The sequence below is a fragment of the Anguilla rostrata genome, chromosome 3 (genome assembly GCF_018555375.3).
Source record: "Anguilla rostrata isolate EN2019 chromosome 3, ASM1855537v3, whole genome shotgun sequence".
NCBI lineage: Eukaryota > Metazoa > Chordata > Actinopteri > Anguilliformes > Anguillidae > Anguilla > Anguilla rostrata.
The window spans coordinates 56,335,133-56,353,761 of NC_057935.1; the positions used below are offsets into that span (position 1 = coordinate 56,335,133).

At 44.5% G+C, this 18,629-nt stretch overlaps 1 protein-coding gene across 5 annotated transcripts; it reads left to right on the forward strand.

Moving 5' to 3' along the window:
- Positions 1 to 2,783: 2,783 nt before the first annotated feature.
- mtmr1a (myotubularin related protein 1a) lies at positions 2,784 to 18,624 on the forward strand. Of its 5 annotated transcripts, XM_064328456.1 has the most exons (18): positions 2,784 to 3,181; positions 4,361 to 4,466; positions 5,178 to 5,201; positions 6,025 to 6,048; positions 7,762 to 7,833; positions 9,333 to 9,408; positions 9,681 to 9,775; positions 10,810 to 10,917; positions 11,756 to 11,857; positions 12,096 to 12,179; positions 12,473 to 12,622; positions 12,938 to 13,126; positions 13,361 to 13,546; positions 14,424 to 14,630; positions 14,872 to 14,964; positions 15,066 to 15,179; positions 15,396 to 15,572; positions 16,088 to 18,624. In XM_064328456.1, exons 1-18 carry the CDS (start codon positions 3,048 to 3,050, stop codon positions 16,253 to 16,255), a joined length of 2,109 nt encoding a protein of 702 aa, XP_064184526.1. In that variant the 5' UTR covers positions 2,784 to 3,047; the 3' UTR covers positions 16,256 to 18,624. The 5 variants fall into 5 exon arrangements, with proteins under 5 accessions (XP_064184526.1, XP_064184528.1, XP_064184529.1 ...); XM_064328458.1 differs by lacking the exon at positions 7,762 to 7,833; XM_064328459.1 differs by lacking the exons at positions 6,025 to 6,048; positions 7,762 to 7,833.
- The last annotated feature ends 5 nt before the right edge of the window (positions 18,625 to 18,629 follow it).

Here is an 18,629-nt window from a genome sequence, read left to right on the forward strand (position 1 = left end):
TTTAAAAAATGTATATTTCATTTATTTAATGAAAAACGTTACCCATATCACCCATGTGAAAAAATAAATTACCCCTGTGTAACTTGTTGCACCAACTTTAGCAGCAATAACTAACGAAACGCTACCTATAATTTGATATCAGCCTTTCACATTGCTGTGAAGGTACTTTAGCCCACTCTTCTTTGCGGAACTGCTTTGATTCAGATAAATTGGTAGGTTTGCGAGCATGAACTATTTGTTTCAGGTTCTACCACAGCATCTCTATTGGGTTCAAGTCAGGACTTTGACTAGACCACTCCAAAACTTCTGTTCCTTTTCAGACATTCAGATATGGACTTGCTTTTGTGTTTTGGATCATCGTCTTGCTGCATAAGCCAATTATACTTCAGTTTCAGCTCAGGGACAGATAAACTGACATTCTCCTTAAGAATTTTCCTGTACAGAGCGGAATTCATGGTTCCTTCAATAATGTCAAGTCATCCAGGTCCCAAGGCAGCAAAGCATCCCCACACCATCACACGACCACCATATTTGACTGCTGGTATGATGTTCTTACTGATGTGCTGTATATGCTTTATTCTAGATGCAATGGGACCCATATTGTTGAAAAAGTTCTACTTTTGTCTCTTCTGTTCATAGAACATTATCTGAAACAGCTTGGAAATCAACCAGGTGCTGTTCTGCAAATGTAAGATAAGCATTGATGTTTCTTTTGGTTAGCAGTGGTTTCTGCCTTGCTACTGTCTCATGAAATCCATTTTTGCCCTGTCTATTTTTGTAAAGTCATGAACACTGAACTTAGCTGAGGCTAGAGGGGGCGACAGTTCTTCAGATGTTCTTCTGGGATCTTCTGTGACTTCCTAGATGAGTTGTCACTGCACCCTTGCAGAAATTTTGGAAGGCCAACCATTCCTGGGACAATTCACCACTGTTCCATGTGTTCTCCATTTGGAGATAATGGCCCTCACTGTGATTTGATGGAGTTCCAGAGTCTTAGGAATGGCTTTGTAACCCATTCCAGTCTGATACGCACTATATGACCAAAAGTATCTGGACACCCCGTGGTCTTGGGCTGTTTTTCATGGTTTGGGCTAGGCTCCTTAGTTCCAGTGAAGACAAATCTTAATACTACAACATACAATCACATTCTAGACTATTCTGTGCTTCCCCAACAGTTTGGGGAAGGCCCTTTCCTGTTTCAGCATGACACACTGGGCCCCTGGACACACAGTGTGGTCCATATAGAAATTATTTTGTTGAGAACAGTGTGGAAGAACTCGACTGGCGTGCACAGAGCCCTGACCTCAACCACATCGAACACCCTTGGGATCCATTGGAAAGCCAACCGTGAGCCAGGCCTGATCGCCCAATCAGTGCCCTTCCTCATTAATGCTCTTCTGGCTGAATAGAAGCAAATCCCTGCAGCAATGCTCCAACGTTTAGTATAAATCCTTCCCAGAAGAGGTTGTTACAGCAGTAAAGGTTGGACCAACTCCATATTAATGCATATAATTTTGGATGTCATGTGTCCATATACTTTTAGCCATGTAGTGTGTTTGAACAGCATTTTTTCTCACCTTTGATCATGGCATAGTGTGCTTGTAGAAACTTTGTGGTGACGACTTCACTCTGATGGTAAGGTTCAATATGAGGGAAGTTCAGATTCAACAGGGCAGGCGGCAATCAAGTCTGCCTGTGTTCAATCAACTGAATCTAATCAAATTGGTTGATTGAGTAGCCTACCTACGGGGAAAATTCCTTTTTCACTGGGTAATATGGGTGTTTGATTACTTTTTTCAATTAAACGAAATAATTTTTTTAAATGTGTTTTTTTCTCCGTTTCCATTTGTCAAATATTACATTTTGTTTAAAGATCGGAACCGTTCACGGCGATAAATAGCCTATGCAATATAGAAAATCGGGAAGGGGACAAATACCCTTTCACATGATAAACATATTAGCACGATCCGAGATATTATTCGCCTATATTATGCTGTACTATCTAGAATCGTACCCTCTGTAAAGGACTAACTGTGTGCCATGATGCAATACCTTTTCAGCTGATCCCGAATGTAATTCACCTGAAGATCTGTGTAAGGATTCTCATTAATGTGTAGCCTATATGTTCCTACACTTACGAACACGAAATATGCGCGATCTTAGGCTTGCTGTAGGCTATCTAATGAATTATTTCATTTCTGGATTCATTTCCTGGCGGGGTTGTAAAGTGGCAAATTGGTACAGGGGGCGCTATTTGTTAAATTATATCAATTTTCAGACGTTCGGATGCCGTGAATTCTGCGTTTACTGTGCCGAAATCAAACAATCCTACATTTAATTTTTTTGCCCGATATTTAATTTGTTCAAAGATGGTCTGTTTTTGTCTGGTGGTCTGTAAATGAAAATGTCTATATGAATTGTGCTATGCTATTCAAATCAAGTCGCCACCCTGAAGATCTAACGTTTTAGAATAACATGGTTATTTGCAACGGCTCACGTGAGGATGTTTGTTATCCTTAACGGATGACCGTTAAACATAATATAGTAAATTTATGATTCGGTTATGATTACCAAATGCACATTTGCAAGTTTGTCTAAAATAACATTAACTAAATAATCTGTTCTCTGAAGATTTATTAATGTATTCTAATAACTAAGGCATCGCCTTTAAATTATATTATGTTATGGCATATTTAGGATTTTTCTGTATGACATGATGACACAGTAAACTAATGAGTGACCTGTGACAGTTCTTAGCTGAGACTGTATTGCATGTCGGGTAATGGAAGAGAGAGTGCGTAGAATGGCTGCGTCTAGCCGTAGTGTTTCAGAGTCAGCAATAGAACCACTGAACTGCTAGCCACAAGCACAGGAAGCGCACGCACCACAAGCGCTGAGTTTCTGCCAAAAAACTAAATTGGGTGGGAGGAGGGGAAAAGAAACAGCGCAAGGACTTCCTGAAAACGTCAGTTGTGTAGGGGTCAATCCAGAGTTATCGGCTAAGAAAAACAAACAAAACATTAAGAGGAAGGAATCTGGGGGAAAAAATGGAAAAGCAGTCGAGCGCAGGCGGCTACGGAGCCGATGGTCTTGCACACCCAGGGGTTCCTAGCAGAAAGCCTCCCCGACCTCAAGGAAGTAACGGTGGATCTAGACAGCCGAGCTTTGAAGCTTTGGACAGGTGAATATAGCATTTATTCAATGTTACAACATAAATGGAACGAACTGGTCTTCGAAGTCTGGTGCATGCATTCATCCGTGTCACGAAGATATGATTTGTGGACGTTCTATTTACTGGTTAGATATCCAGCCAGCTAAAAAAAAAAAAAAAGAACTACCCAGCTGTGCTGAATTTGCGTACGCTGATACACCTCCAGGTGACAGCTGGTAGTATTTTTATTTAGCATTCAGCGTGAAGCGTACTTTATAAATGGTTGAAGTTTATCGTTGCAAATGGATGTCGCTGACTTTAATATAGTTGACTTGGCTATATTATTCGGTAATTTCTGTTGAATATGCACAGGCTTTCTCGTAAAACATACGTAGTTTTTTTTTATTCGGCTGAGATGGCAGCTTCTGCTCACGCACCAGTGGCTTATAAGTCCTCTTGTTGAGCTACACATGAAGGTTCTTCCTGGGACTCGCCTGTGCCAGCCCAGCTTGGAAACTGAAGTGTGATTAGAAACAGCGGCTGACATCAGGAGCATTGGAGGAGAGCACTTTCTTGCCTGCTTTCTGCTCAATTGGTTGTGGAGCTGGCGACAATGAGCACTACAATGGTGCATACCCATATTGGGTAGAACAAGGATTAAAAAAGAGATATATAAGACTGTCTTAGTTTTCCAAATCTTCATATTTACTTGACTTCATAAAACCCCACTTTCGTATGCCTTTCTGTTCTTATGAACGGATTATCTTTGTAATACCATTTGAATTGTCCCTTTAGTAAAGAACCAAATGCTCCCTTTTTAGTTGTAAATCAGTTTTTAAGTGGGCCAGTATGCCTCTGCTGGAATTTGCTATGTGCAGAATATTTGTTCAAAAGATTTGGTCCTACGAATGTGAAATTGGCAAATTATCATTGAGGACAAATACATTGACAGCTGGGTCTATGAAAACAAGATTTCCTTACAGTTTCTGTGTTCCCATAGGCATATGTTTATGATTTGTGAGTTGGTCTGTAGGGAGCATATGCTGGCAGAACTAAAATAAGCTAACTGTGCAAAACCCTTTCCTTCCTTAACAGGCTAATTTTACATGTCTGTGGAGCTGTTAATGTACTTGCAGTTGTATTTCAAGATTTGTACTTTTTAACTGTCAAGTATCTGCAAAACTGTTCAGAGGTGTCTGTCTTCCACAGCCCAACGGGATCACACGTGGAATGGTGTAAACAGCTTATCGCAGCCACCATCTCCAGCCAGATCTCCGGCCCTGTCCCCCTAGACCCGGTGTCCCGTGATTTTAAGGTAGGGGGGGATGCAGTACATTTCCAAAACGTGTGCAGATTATACAGGCATAAACCTCTGTACATATGCAACAAAATACTTAACATTGTCCACAGTTGCTTCTTTGTACTATGAAATTCAGCGATTCTTGGCATCTGTTCACTTTTGACAGTAGCCTAATGGATGAATAGCTCTTGCGAGTATCAGATTTAGGTCAGGCGACTGCTCTGTGCAAATTCAGTGCTGACGTGTTTACCACGTAAACCCTGAGTGTCTACGCTACTGTAAGAAGTATAATGTGAAAGTGCCTGAGGAGTGTGTAGACCTGCTTCCACAGAGGATGCTGGGAGTGGCCTCGCTGTAGAATGTGAAATGAGAAAGAAATGTTACATTTCTTGTGCACCAAGTTCTTGGCCACTCCTTTCCTTTATTTCTCTGTCTGTGGTGATGTTCACTTTTAATAGTAAACCAATTAGTGACTAACATCACTATTAGTGATATTGATATAACCACATTGACTTTGAAATTGGCCAAAATTGTAAATGCTGTTTACTGTGTGAGTAGAAGTTCAACATAAACATTGCCTTTATCTGGTAAATCTTCTCGGAGTGATTGCAAAGAATACACAGAGCAATTGGAAACACTTGATTTGTGGTTTTCATGCCCTTTCAGATGGTACTGGGTATGCAGTTTATGGGTATATGGTAATGGTCTTGTGTTTCTGACTGACAGGTTGGAAGGAGGACAGATCTAAGGGTAAGGACAATCGCAGTGGCGCCTGTGCGCACATCTGTAAGCATGTATTACTGTCAATGTGGGGACCTAACCTGGCATCTGATTTGTCCTGTGTTGACATTTAAAATTTAAATGGAGAAAGGCTGTAGAGTTCAGTGGATCCTAATGGGAAGTCCCCTCAGTGAAAGCAATACAAATGAGTGGATGTCTACTGTACCTCCTCCTTTGTCTTCTCTTTTTCCTGAGTGTGGCTGGGTTTCACTTCCTCTTTAAATGCAACCAAGTAAAGTGAAGGTTGAGGAACAGTGTTATGTCTCTACGAACATTATTGCCTCTGTCCCATCTATGACAATCAGGTTTATTTGGAACTTACCTTTCAGTTTACAGCTGTCCTCGAGTGTTTATACAAAAAGTTGGTTGAATTACGTGAACCTGAAAGTGTGCCTATGGATTCAGGTCTGTGGACCGTTAGCCTATACCATACAGTTACAGTTCTGAACAGTCTTAAGCATAGAGTTCTGCTTAAAACGCATTGGATGAATCCAGCTTCTCCTTTGTTTGATTTTGCGTGACAATTTAAATTAGGGAGCTGTGTAGCATTTATAAATCCTTCATATACTTTCATGCGCATCACATAAAGGTTCATTCAAAGCCTACACATTTAGTCTCAGTAGTATCAGAAGTCTGTGTAGGCTTGCTGCTGAGTCTAAATCGGTATCCTGGTGTATCCTTTTCACTTTAAATCGATCGATTCCTTGTTCAGCTTCAGTTTCATCTTGATTCATCCAGTGACCCAGTTCCCTTTTAACTGCGTTATGTCTGGTTTTGTGTTCATGACCTGCAGGTGTCCAAGAGGCCAGATCTGAGGGTAAGGCTGTAGGGTGGGTGCAGCCAGCGCTTGTCTGTCTGCTTTTCCCACGCTGTGCTCAGCAATGTGCTTACGTGCCCAGACTGGTCAGCCTGCTTTTTCCAGGTGTTTAAACCTAAGGACAGGACAAGCTCTCACTGTATTGTGAGCTCAACTGCACAGTAATGTCCACTGGTAATGTCCACTGGTAATACAAGTAGTGTTCAGATGAGTCCTTCAGGGGTAAAAACGAACTCTCAGAGTGTAAAATATACTCTATAAGGTTTGATTTAATACTAGGCATTTTGCTGTGTGAGCTCAGCAGAGTGTTCCGACCTCTCAGATGAAAAGAAAGAGTTGGGATGTGTCCTTCGGGCCTTGGACATTGCTGTTCAGTTAGTGCCAAATTGTTCAGTATCAGAAAAAAATAAGTGTTCAACTCCAGGACTCTTCCCTCTGCCTTGGTGGAAAATAAACAACAAAATTACTTTTTCTAAACATCAGCAGAACTATCTGTGAAAATGGCATGCGTAGAGGCTTCACACTCTTCAGCCTACACAAATGTGTTATTGGATATTCAGGACCAGTTAAGACCTCCTGTATATTTGTGTGAGACAGTGCTGTCTCTCTGCTCTGGCCACTGGTTGTGTGGAAGTCTTATGTGCAGATGCAGTAATGTGGGTGTGAATACGAGCCGTCTCCCTCATGAGCTCACACACACAAACAGGCCCTCAGCGCCTGAATGCAGCCTCACAGCAGTCTCTTCCTGGTGAATTGGGACTCTGGCTGGGATGGCTGCCAGGAGGGAATTGTTGGAGGGGCTGTGCAAAGGACGGATAGATGCCAGAGTCTGCCCCTTGGTCCCCACAGCTGTGCCTGTTCACATCCTCAGTTAAAATAAGACTGCCTGTTCATGCAGGCCTGTCTTACTTCTGGAGAAGGAGCCCCATAGGCAGGGAGAACTCGGCAGGTATGGTACAGTATGAGTTTGTTCGCCACTTATTTTCATTGTGCTGAAATGCTTACTGGTCTCAGTGTGCTACAGGAAACTTGTGTAGCATTTTACAGGGTATAATGCACTATGAATGTACTTCCTGCCTTATAACAAAAAGGGAAAGGATAGAGATGTATGGCTCTCCTGGTTTGAATGTGTGCTTGCTTTAGTGTCTGTACGTGGGTGTGTGTGTGGTTGTGTGGTACGTCTGTATGGTACAGTTTGTCTGTGGCTCTAGTCTGTATTGTATAGAGGTTTTGCTTGCCTTTGCCACACGCTGAGAATTGGCCGGCTTGCTGTTTGGAGATCAGTGAGTTTTGCAAGAGTGCCGTATGGCATTCTGGACTATGTTTCAGAGGACCTTTAATCTTGAGCATTTTGTTCCTTTTTGGCTCTCCAGGAGAAACAAAGAGCTAATGTGCCCATGGACAGTGCCATTTTCTACTGAAATCTTCTGCCTCTTCTGTCTGTTTTCATTGTTGAATGCGTACTCCGTTTTCCTCACTGTACAGATGAACAGATGTCTATAAAATGGCAGCTGCAATCTAACAGGCATGCAGCTTTCCCCTCTTTTGGCTGTGAAACCATGCTGCTCCGCTAACCCTCTCTCATCGTCCCGGGCGCGCTCAGGAAAGGGCGCTTCTCACTTCCTTTTGTGGTGAAACCATCTTTCTGCTTATTGTCCTCTTGCCTGTTTTTTCTTCCCCCCTCTTTCTCTCTGGCCTTGCTTGCTCTTTCAGTCCCAGGACTCTGGTGACGGGGCGAATGGCTTTCACTTGGACAGCGACAGTGAGCGCGCTCCTCACACCGCGGCAAGTCTCTGTGTGGGTCCTGTCCTGATCTGCCCCGCCCTCCTACGTTGCCCTGTTCCCACGGAGTCATATGGATCTTCACCAGCTCTGCATGCCCATTCGTACTCTTTCTGTCTCTGCGTGTTCAGGCTTAATGCCTTTTCTGTGTTTTCCGTTTGACTGTGTTTTTTTTTTTTTTTTTTTTTGGCGGTTAATAGCTTAGCCAGACGCACTTAGCTGGCCTTGCCTAGGTTGACTCTTCTCCTCACCCCTGGATTGGCTCCAGGCGGTGATGTCATGCAGGGCTGGGCAGTGTGTAGTCATTTGGTCATACTGCAGCAAGCAGCCAGGTCTGGGTGCTCAGAATACTCTCAAGTGTTTTCATAGCAGCGAATGTGTGAGAAGTTGGTGGTTCATGCGTCTGCAGTAAGTCCCTGGCAGGTCTGGTTTGCTGTATCCCAGACTTGCTGTTTATGCTTTGTGCAGCTGCCAGCTGGAGACTAGCCTGCTTTAAACCAGTTGTAGCGCATAGTTGTCCACTCGTCATGCATATATAATAGTTTGGGTTCACCAAATGGCTGAAGATTGTCTCTCCCCTCACAATGTGGGGTGCACTCTGTGCTGTGGGCTGTGATGTTCTCTGTCTAAATCCGTCCCTTTGCTTTTAGACCGTCCAAGTGAACTAGGCCTTGGCCTTTTTGGTTTCTTTTTTTATTTTATTACGTAGCACCAGTTCATTGACTCACAGAGTCTTCCTGGCTTGTTCTTAGATCCTCTGGATAATCTGTTTTTGAAAATCTGCATGCCAACTAGCAGATTTTAGATTTTGCTCTTGGTAGTTTTTCTTTTGCTTTTTTTTTTTTTTTTGCTTTTTTAAGCCTTGATGGATTTTTGTTTTAATTTTTTTGGTGAATGTGGAAGACTTGGAAAAATTCTCTTGAGTCTGTTGTATATGTTCATTATTTTGTGTACCGTTATCCATTGTGTGTTAATATGTGCTGTATTTGTGTAGCTGTGACCATAATGTGTACATGCGTATGCAGAATGCGCTGCGAATGCATTCGCGATAGTGTGTTTGCTGAGTGTTTCACCATTGCTGTAGGTGTCCAAGCTTGAGGCTTAGCTAGCGCTAGCACATCCTTCCCTGTGCCACTGCTGTAGTTGTCCTAGCTAGAGGCATAGCTAGTGCCAGCGCATCCTTCCCTGTGATCACAGCCTGTCTGTTTTTTCGTGTCTCGCTGCCCCTGTTGAGCCCCCCGCTGAGTCACCCAGCCCCCCTGTGTGTCCACATACTCTCTGATCCCTCTGTCTTACTGCACTGAGGAGAAAATTCAGGATGCGGGATGTGAGAGTGTGAGAAAGGTCACTGGCTTCTGAAGCCTTGAACACAGAGTGGATTTGGTGTTCTCCATTAGTGTTGCACAGCTACTAGGGTGGAGGGTGCTCCATTTGGGTTTATATGCTGTGTACCTAAGTGTCGGTTCTGACAGTATGGGCTCTGGGTCTGGGTACTGTGGCAGGCGCTGAGAGACGGGAACAAGCAGGCCCAGATGGAAGAGGCACCGCTGGTCCCTGGGGAGTCCATTAAAGCCATCGGTGAGCGTCTCTTCCTGCCCCATTCGCCTTATGTGACCTGCTGAGTTTATCAGTCGTATGCTCAAATTCATGAAATAAAATGCTGAAATACAACGTATAAGAAGCTCATATACTTTATTTTCTCTTACATAGCCTATCTCATCACAGTGTTTTTTAACACTGCTTTCAAAATGGCACTGTACCATATGTGGTTTTATTTCATACCAAATGTGCTCTCCATTTATTTTATAGTGTGTTGCAGAATACAGAGCTTTTGTTGTTTGTTCCCGCAGCTAAAGATGTGATGTACATCTGCCCATTTACTGGGGCTGTAAGTGGTACACTGACGGTTACAGACTACAAGCTGTACTTCAAGAGCCTGGAGCGGGTAAGGATCTCTCCTTCACCCAAACATACACCCCCACACCCCCCCTTCCACTGTAAGCTCTTATTCCTGCTGCTCGTCTTCCAAGCTCTCTCTGAATGGAAACAGTTAGACCATTACTGTCCTCTCTACCTACTGTATGTCAAAGGCTTAAATTGCGTGCATACTGTAATTTGATCGTTGCATTTCCTTACATTTTATTTTGAATGGAGTGTTTTAAGATGTGTTTGGGACTGTACGTGTGTCTGCGCGTGTGTGTCTGTGTGAGTGTGTCTGTGTGTGTGAATGTGCGTGCGTGCGCGTGTGTGTGCGTGCATGTGTGTGTGTGTGCTTGCATGCGCGTGCGTGCGTGTGTGTGTGTGTGTGTCTGTGTGTGTGAATGTGCGTGCGTGCGCGTGTGTGTGTCTGTGTGCGTGTGTGTGTGCATGTGTCTGTGTGTGTGCGCGTGCGTGCTTGCATGCGTGTGTGTGCGTGTGCATGTGTCTGTGTGTGTGCGTGCGTGTGTGTGCGCGTGCGCACGTGTGTGTGTGTGTGTGTGCGTGCGTGCGTGTGTATGTGCGTGCGTGCGCGTGCGTGCGTGTGTGTGTGCGTGTGTGTGTGTCTGTGTGTGTGCGTGCGTGTCTGCGTGTGTGTGTGTGTGTGTCTGTGCGTGTGCATGTGTGTGTGTGCGTGCATGTGTATGTGTGTGTGCATGTGCATATGTGTGTGTGTCTGTGTGTGTCTGTGTGTGTCTGTTTGTGTCTGTGTGTGTCTGTGTGTCTGTGTGTGTGTGTGTGTGTGTGTGTGTGCGTGTGTGTGTGTGTGTGCGTGCGTGCGTGCGTGCGTGCGTGCGTGCGTGCGTGCGCGTGTGCGCGTGTGCGTGTGTGTCAGTAGTCAGTGATGCTGCAGAGAGGTACAGTGCAGAGCTCTTTGATGCTGTGACTGAGGCTGTGACTGAGGCCCTGCAGGCAGCCGTTGTTGTGTGAGAGCGGAGCCGTGCCCCCTCGCTGCGTGGCTCAGCGTGCTGTTTGTTTGCCTCCGCCTGCGCCCTCTCCCAGGACCCCCCCTTCATCCTGGACGTGAACCTGGGGGCCATCAGCCGCCTGGAGGCCATCGGGGTGCAGAGCCATGGGGAGAACACACGGGGCATGGAGATCGTGTGCAAGGTGAGAGAAGGACAAAGAGAGGCACTCACACACACGCAGTATAACAACTAACACACATACACGCTCTCGCAAAGCTCCGTTTTTTATAGAGGGAATACGAATCACTGTAGCCTGTACTGATCACTACAGAGTTAAAATAGTTTTTCCTTGTCCATCCATTAAAATAGGCTCAAAGGTAATACCGTAAAAAAAACTTTGAATTCAGTGGCAGCCTCATTAAATGAAAATGTTCATCTAGTTCTTGTGCTTTTGTTAGGAAGTAACCCAAAATAACCTTCCCATTTACGAAATTGCATTTATATAAAAAACTCCCAGAAGCATTACCTCCCACAGATGCCATATTACAAATTCAAACTCTGCAATTATGAATATGGAGTTTCAGTATAAATGTAGATTATATATATATATATATATATATAAATATATACATAATGTCTTTGCACAGCTATATAGAGGTATTAAATCAAAGTTATATTTTTCGGAGATCTGTATTCTGAATGGGATAACAGAAAGCTTATAGGTTTATTCTGTAATTAAGGCACAACTTATTGTAGCCTGCCCCAGTGTTTCTGAGGTTGTGTCTGCAGAGTAAGGAGAGCTGCAAAACCTGGCAAACTGCTGCTTGCTAGTGCAGAACTGCCGTGTAGTAGTCACATGGACGTGTAGTCTTTTTAAGGATGTGTAGTCTGTGTGGCTGTGTAGTCTGAAAGGCTGTAATTTGAATGTGGATGTCTAGGCCACACATGCCAGATCTCTAAACTGACGCACTGTGTCCATGCATTTATTTTTCCCCTCATGATGATGGTGCGGGTTCTGTAAGTACCTCCTCTCTCCACAGGACATGAGGAACCCCAGGTTCGCCTATAAGAAGGAGGAACAAAGTAAACTGGAAATCTTCGAGATGCTGACCAAGCATGCCTTCCCCCTCTCCAATGACCTGGTGAGTCCTCTGACTTGCCTGGAATTCCGGAGGGACAAACAGGTGGTGAACAGAGTTCCGCTGGCTCTATCTGCAAACGCGTGCTGAACAGACTTGCACTCACTCTGTCTGCAGGCGATTGGTGAACTGAGTTCCACTCACTCTTATCTGCAGATGAGTGGTGAAGAGAGTTCCGCTCGCCCTATCTTCAGAGGAGTGGTGAATTCCACTCATTCCTAATCTGCCTTTCCTGTTTCAGCCTCTGTTCGCCTTCCTGTACAAGGAGCCGTTCCCGGAGGATGGGTGGAAAGTGTACGACCCTGCTGCAGAGTACAAACGAATGGTGAGTTGAGGTTGTCTGTCGTCACGGTAACTGTAGCATATTTGCAAGCCAGTCCTTTCTTCTGTGCTGTCAGTTACGGCTGAAGTCAGTGTCAGTTGTGATTACTGAGCTCTCCCTGTGAAATAATCAGTGATGGGAAAATAAACCCAGGCAGCAAAGAAATGTATTACTACACATTTGTGACTCCCGAGGTGACCTTGCTATAGTAGATCGAACAATCTTTTCTGTTCCTTATCTGTACTTATGCATTCAGTTTCTCTGTATAGCCGTCTCTCTGTCCACGTCCTTTGCAGGGCCTGCCCAATGAGAGCTGGACCATCAGTAAGATCAACAGCAGCTATGAGCTGTGTGACACGTACCCGGCCCTGTTGGTGGTGCCCACCAGCATTAAGGATGACGAGCTGAGGAGGGTGGCCTCATTCAGAGCCAAGCACCGCATCCCTGTGAGTGTGTGTCTCAGTGTGTGTGTGTGCGCGCACACGTGTGTGTTCACAGTGTTCGATTGTGTATTTTGCGTGTATTATCAGTGGTTTTTTTGGGTTGTGTCTGTGTTTGTGTGTGTGTTTGTGTATTTATGTTTGTGTGTGTGTATCAGTGTGGGTGAGTATGTGTGTATTAATGTGTTGAGTGTATGTGAGGATTCCTTTGTCTGTGTGAGGTGGCTGTTTTCAGCGGTCAGTAGTGATGTGTGGGACTCCGCTGCTGTCCTCCTCAGTGGTCAGTAGTGATGTGTGGGACTCCACTGCTGTCCTCCCCAGGTGCTCTCCTGGATCCACCCGGAGACGCAGGCCACCATCATACGCTGCAGCCAGCCCCTGGTCGGCCCCACGGACCGCCGCTGCAAGGATGATGAGCGCTACCTGCAGACCATCATGGACGCCAACGCGCAGTCGCACAAGCTCACCGTCTTCGACGCCCGGCAGAACAGCATGGCAGAAACCAACAAGGTACCGAGCTGGGGTGGGGCTGGGGGTGTGGCCGGGGGAGAGGGGTGGGAACAAGACTGCACCTGGGTACAGTTTTTTGTTATACCAGCTGACTCTGGGTCATGGGGTGCATTCCACATCTCCGGTCCAAGTTGTTACTATTCCAGCATTATCGATAGACTGCTCACGCCTACATGCAGAAGTGCACAGTCCCCCTCAGACCGTGTTGCTCTCTCCCCTCCCTGCTTGCTCCAGGCCAAGGACGGGGGCTACGAGAGCGAGAGCTTTTACCCAAACGTGGAGCTCAACTTCCTGGAGATCCCCAACATGCATGTCATGCGGGAGTCTCTGCGGAAGCTGAAGGAGGTGGTGTACCCCACCATCGACGAAGCACATTGGCTCTCCTCTGTGGATTCCACGCACTGGCTGGAGTACATCAGGGTAAAGAGCACATGCATGTCATTCTGACATCCTCTCTCTCCTCTCCCCACCCCCCCCCCCAACCCTTCCTCTCCAGTTTACCAAAAAGCTCCCTTTTCACTCACCAAAGTATCTTGCGACTATGGCTGTGCACCCAATGTGCCTATCAGATCAGTTAATCAGCTGTTGCTTTAAATTTGTTATTAGTTTTGTTTCCTGAAGTGCTTGGTCTCTCTCAGTAACACTCTGCCAGAGAAGTTTGTGTTTTTCTTCTGTCTCCTCCTTTTAAGGAGCCCTCCTCATGTCAGTCAATCTTCCTGTGCATTCAGAGCAGTACGTAAGCCCCACCCACAACCCTCTCACCCCGCCCCCCATACGCCAAGCCTCAGGCCTGAAGTTTCTGCAGAAGCCTTATATTGTGTGCACGCAGTTGAGGTGTAAAGAACAGCATGATTCAGTTTAATATTTTTACATGCCTTTTAGCATCTTTTTTTGGGGAAGCAGGTATGAGAAAGAGACATAGATGACGCAGAGAAGTTTTATTTATTATTCTGCTATTTTTGTCTTTATTTTTAGTAGCGTTACATTACATTTTAGGAATTTAGCAAACACTCGTCTCCAGGGAGTTGCACGTCTTACATTTTTACATGCAGTCCATTCGCGCAGCAGAACAGTTCTTCCTGAAAGGCATTTCTGAAAAGTATTCTGTTTAAAAGACTAATTATCAGTGATTATGGAAAAAAAAACTGTCATCTTTGGGGGTAAAACATTTCATGTTTGGTCAGTATGTACAATGTATGAATTATTGGCCATTTGGAATTTCCGAATATAATCCAACAGAGCTGCACGGTACAAAAGTGTCACATTCACCCTGCCCCGTCCCCTCGCCTCTCCCCAGCTGCTCTTGGCTGGAGCGGTGCGGATCGCGGATAAGCTGGAGTCCGGGAAGACGTCTGTGGTGGTGCACTGCAGCGACGGCTGGGACCGCACGGCCCAGCTCACCTCTCTGGCCATGCTGATGCTGGACAGCTACTACCGCACGCTGAGGGGCTTCCAGGTTCTGCTGGAGAAGGAGTGGGTCAGCTTCGGACACAAGTTCGCCGCGGTGAGGACAGGAAGGGGGTGTGGTCGCATGTGCAGCGAGTGTGTTTGTGTGTGTGTGTGTGTGTGCATGCGTGTATGAGTGCGTGTGTGTGTGCTTATGGGTGTGTGTGTGTGTGTGTGTGCATATGGGTGTCTTTCTGCATGTGTTAAGGAGTTTACAGTTGTGTGCTGTGTTTTCTGTGTATGTTAAGTGAAGAGTTCTGTGTGTGAGGACTGGAGTAATCTGACTCTGTTTGTCTCAGCGCGTGGGACACGGGGATGAGAACCACGCCAACTCGGAGCGCTCTCCCCTCTTCGTGCAGTTCATAGACTGCGTCTGGCAGATGATGCGTCAGGTGAGGCGGCGGCCTTCCGATCTGACTGCCTGACTGGTGGCCCAGGGGTTCATGGGTACTTTCAGTCTTCCTTACCCTCGCCTTGTTTCTGTTTCTGACAGTTTCCTGCTGCCTTCGAGTTCAACGAGCTTTTCCTCATCACAATCCTGGACCACCTCTTCAGCTGCCTGTTTGGTACATTCCTGTACAACAGTGAGCAGGAGCGAGTTAGCAAGGCATGAACCATTTTCAGTATTTGATGGGACGGGGGGGGGGGGGTAATTTTTTACATAATTCATACTGTGTGAGGTTTCTAAATGATAGTAAATCTGTTTTGTGTTTTCTTCACCTCCAGCAGAGTAAAAACAGGCTTCCTTAGATGAAGACTGCAGTCATGTCAAGCTGAGAGCATGCACTCAGTATCTCCATTTCTGTCCGTCCCTGTGTTACAGGAGGTGCCGAGTAAGACCGTCTCCCTGTGGTCCTCCATCAACAGCCAAGCGGAGGACTTCACCAACCCCTTCTACATCAACTATGAGGACCACGTGCTGTACCCCGTCGCCAGCCTGCGCCACCTGGAGCTGTGGGTCAGCTACTACGTCCGCTGGAACCCCCGCATGAGGCCACAGGTTAGCGCCCTTACTCGAGGGGAAGGCTCAGTTTGTCTCCTTTTAACTAGAGAGGTGCTGCCCTACTGATTCTAACCTAAGGCTGTTTATTCATCTGATATGTGATGCGACTGTGGCATTTTAATTATTTTAAATGTGCAACAATAGTTGTCTTGCTCTTATTATTATGACTATTTCTGTTATTATTATGTGGTAATACTTAAAACCAGCTAAAGTATGTTCAAAGTGCACAACTGAAAGTGGAGTGATGCTCACTTGTGCTCTTGTGTGCTTTCCGAGTGTGGCATACTCAAAACACATGCTGTACCTTTTTATTACATGAAGTGCACTTTGTAAAAGCTGTTATTATTGCAAGTTATGTAATTTAATCGGTGGTGTCGGCGCATTTGACTTTAGAAAGTGAAGTGTCATTAAACGGCTTCAGTGTGTAGTAGATGCACTCACTGACTAAGCACGCCCTCGTTTTCTGTGACCATCACACGGGTGTATTTACCATGGTGTGTTTTCTTACACAGATGCCAGTGCACCAGAGCCTGAAGGAGATGCTGGTTCTGAAGGCGGAGCTACAGAGGAGGGTGGATGAACTGCAGAGGGAAGCGTCTTCATCACGCTCCATCTCCTCTTCCTCGGACCACGCCTCTTCGCCCTCCCACGGTGGCACGCCCTTGCACACTGCTGTATAAACATTGACATATGTGTGTGTTTGCACACATACACACACACACACACACACACGAAAACACAGTGAACACAATGTACGTGCGCAATTTAATTTGCGCTCGATAGGCGTCTGAAATTATATATATTTTTTCAATTGAACTTTGATCAACTTATTGAAAGTTGTACTGATGCATTATTCCTACAGGTAAAAAGGAATAGGTTATATTTATATTAATTGATGCGTTTGAATAAAACCATTTCAAATTGTTATTTAACACCGTCTTCCTGACATGTAAATATGAATAGAATAGATGAATATATTTGTACTTCTATGGACAAAAATGACCTGCAGAATAACTGAATCCTGCAGAAGGACGTGTGCTTATAATCAAGTTTAAAAGTCACCAAACCATGGAAAAGGGATTTTCAAAATTCTATTATTTTCATTTTGGATAGATTGCTACCTGAAATAACTTTGTTATTTAAGCATGTTTAGTGCAGCAAACCGATAGTTAAGATTTAAAAAATAATCTGACATGCAAACACAAAGACACAGATATGTACAAATCGCTGTCGCTGATACAAACAAGTGGACACTTTGTATCCTGTAAAACACTTTGTTGGTGTTCATCTCCAGTGGAAGTTTATTCTTTTTTGACTGGATTATCTGGTAGGATGCACACAGCAGAGTGTAGTGAGGGACAGTTTTTTTTTGGGCGGGGGTGGTTCTTGAAGAAGGTCCCCAGATGTGCTTTAATCACACACCGATCTGCTTCCAAGTACCACCCCCAACCGCCCACCCCCCCGGCCCAAATACAGGAGACAGACAGTACAGTAATACAATATACTTCTGCTGAAGTCATGATATCACACTCTCTGTATCATATCTGCCATGCATTCTCTGTTCAAAATCTTATTGACTGTGCATTCTGGGTACTATTGTGACTGCATAATCTGTTTTTAGCGTTCTCAGTGCTAGTTCTTGCCATTTTATATTATAGTGCGAAAGTCCAAACAATGTTTAATGTGTGTGTGCTTACCTTTTTTTGATGGTTCTCAAGGAAAGGAGTGAATATTTTATGTGTCTGGGTCAGCCATAACCCTCTTCAGTATTTTGCTTATTTGTTCCACAACGTTAGCAGCCGTATGTTGGCACAGACACCAGCATTCTCTATCAGGTGGAGTGTGAGCTGTTCATCATGACCTGGTTGAATCACCTGTGTAAAACGCAGCCTTGCTGCGGTTATAAGGGTAAATCATATGTCCTGTACTTTGCTTTATGATGCCACTAGACCATGGTACAACCAGGCCGGGGGCGTAAATGAATTTTTTTGTATTATACCAGCGTATGAAGGAGTTTCAGATATGGAGGTGCTGTTCAAATGTGTTTTCATTTTCACACTTGGTTGCCAGCGCATTAATCCAAGTCATTCTCAGTGTTCTACCGTTGCCACAGTGTGTTTGGAGAGCCCCCTGACGGCTTTGTGAACAGGCCTGTTATTGTAGATCTGTTCTCCTTTTTCATTTCAATAGCAACCAGAAATCTCCAGGTATATATTCTAATGGAACTTGTTAAATTTTACCTATTGATAATAGTCACTAATTGTGAATTGTTTTGAGTTATTTGAAAATGTAGATACAAGAATGTGTATGTATTTCACATTTGTAATATGAGAATGATGTTTTGATGAGTTGATTTTAATTTTTTCCCCCCATTGATCAAGACAGATGCTGATACGTTGAGAAGTGAATGACCAGCTTGTACATTGTGGTTTTTCATGAGCAAGTCACTTTATAACAATGTGTCATATGTCTTTGTTTCCGATCCCTTTGTACACAACAAAATTAGTGTTTATCCTGTTATTTCCCTGGATATAGGCATGCACTTGTTGAGATTTTTAAAAATAGTTGTATTCATCCATTCAACTGTGAAGTGCTTAAATTTTATGTTGTTTTTAATAAGTGGTGTATTTTAATTAGGCCTTAATGTTATTGGATCATTTCTCATCCAAGGTAATGGCCATTCATTTGATAAATGGCAGTAATTTCAATAACTGGTATGTGAAAACAAACTCAAATCGCCATATTCACAGTGCCTGTGGTGCTTGATTTTAATTGTGGTGTTAATTTAGTCTATTACCTTCTCCATTATGTGATGGTCCTCTAAGGTGTAAGTGTAACACCCGGCTTGCATAGATGTCAAATCAATGTGCTTCTGTATACATGTGATTTCCGCTTTCTGTTGCTTTTTTACTGGTACGTGTTTATATTAGGGGTGTCTTGTAGTCTCTCCCTGGTGTATTTATGGTGTGATATGAAGTCCATGTGCCATTCCTTTTACAAATTTCTGAAGACTTCAAATATTCCTTCAAATAAAAATGAAATAAAAAGACTTGT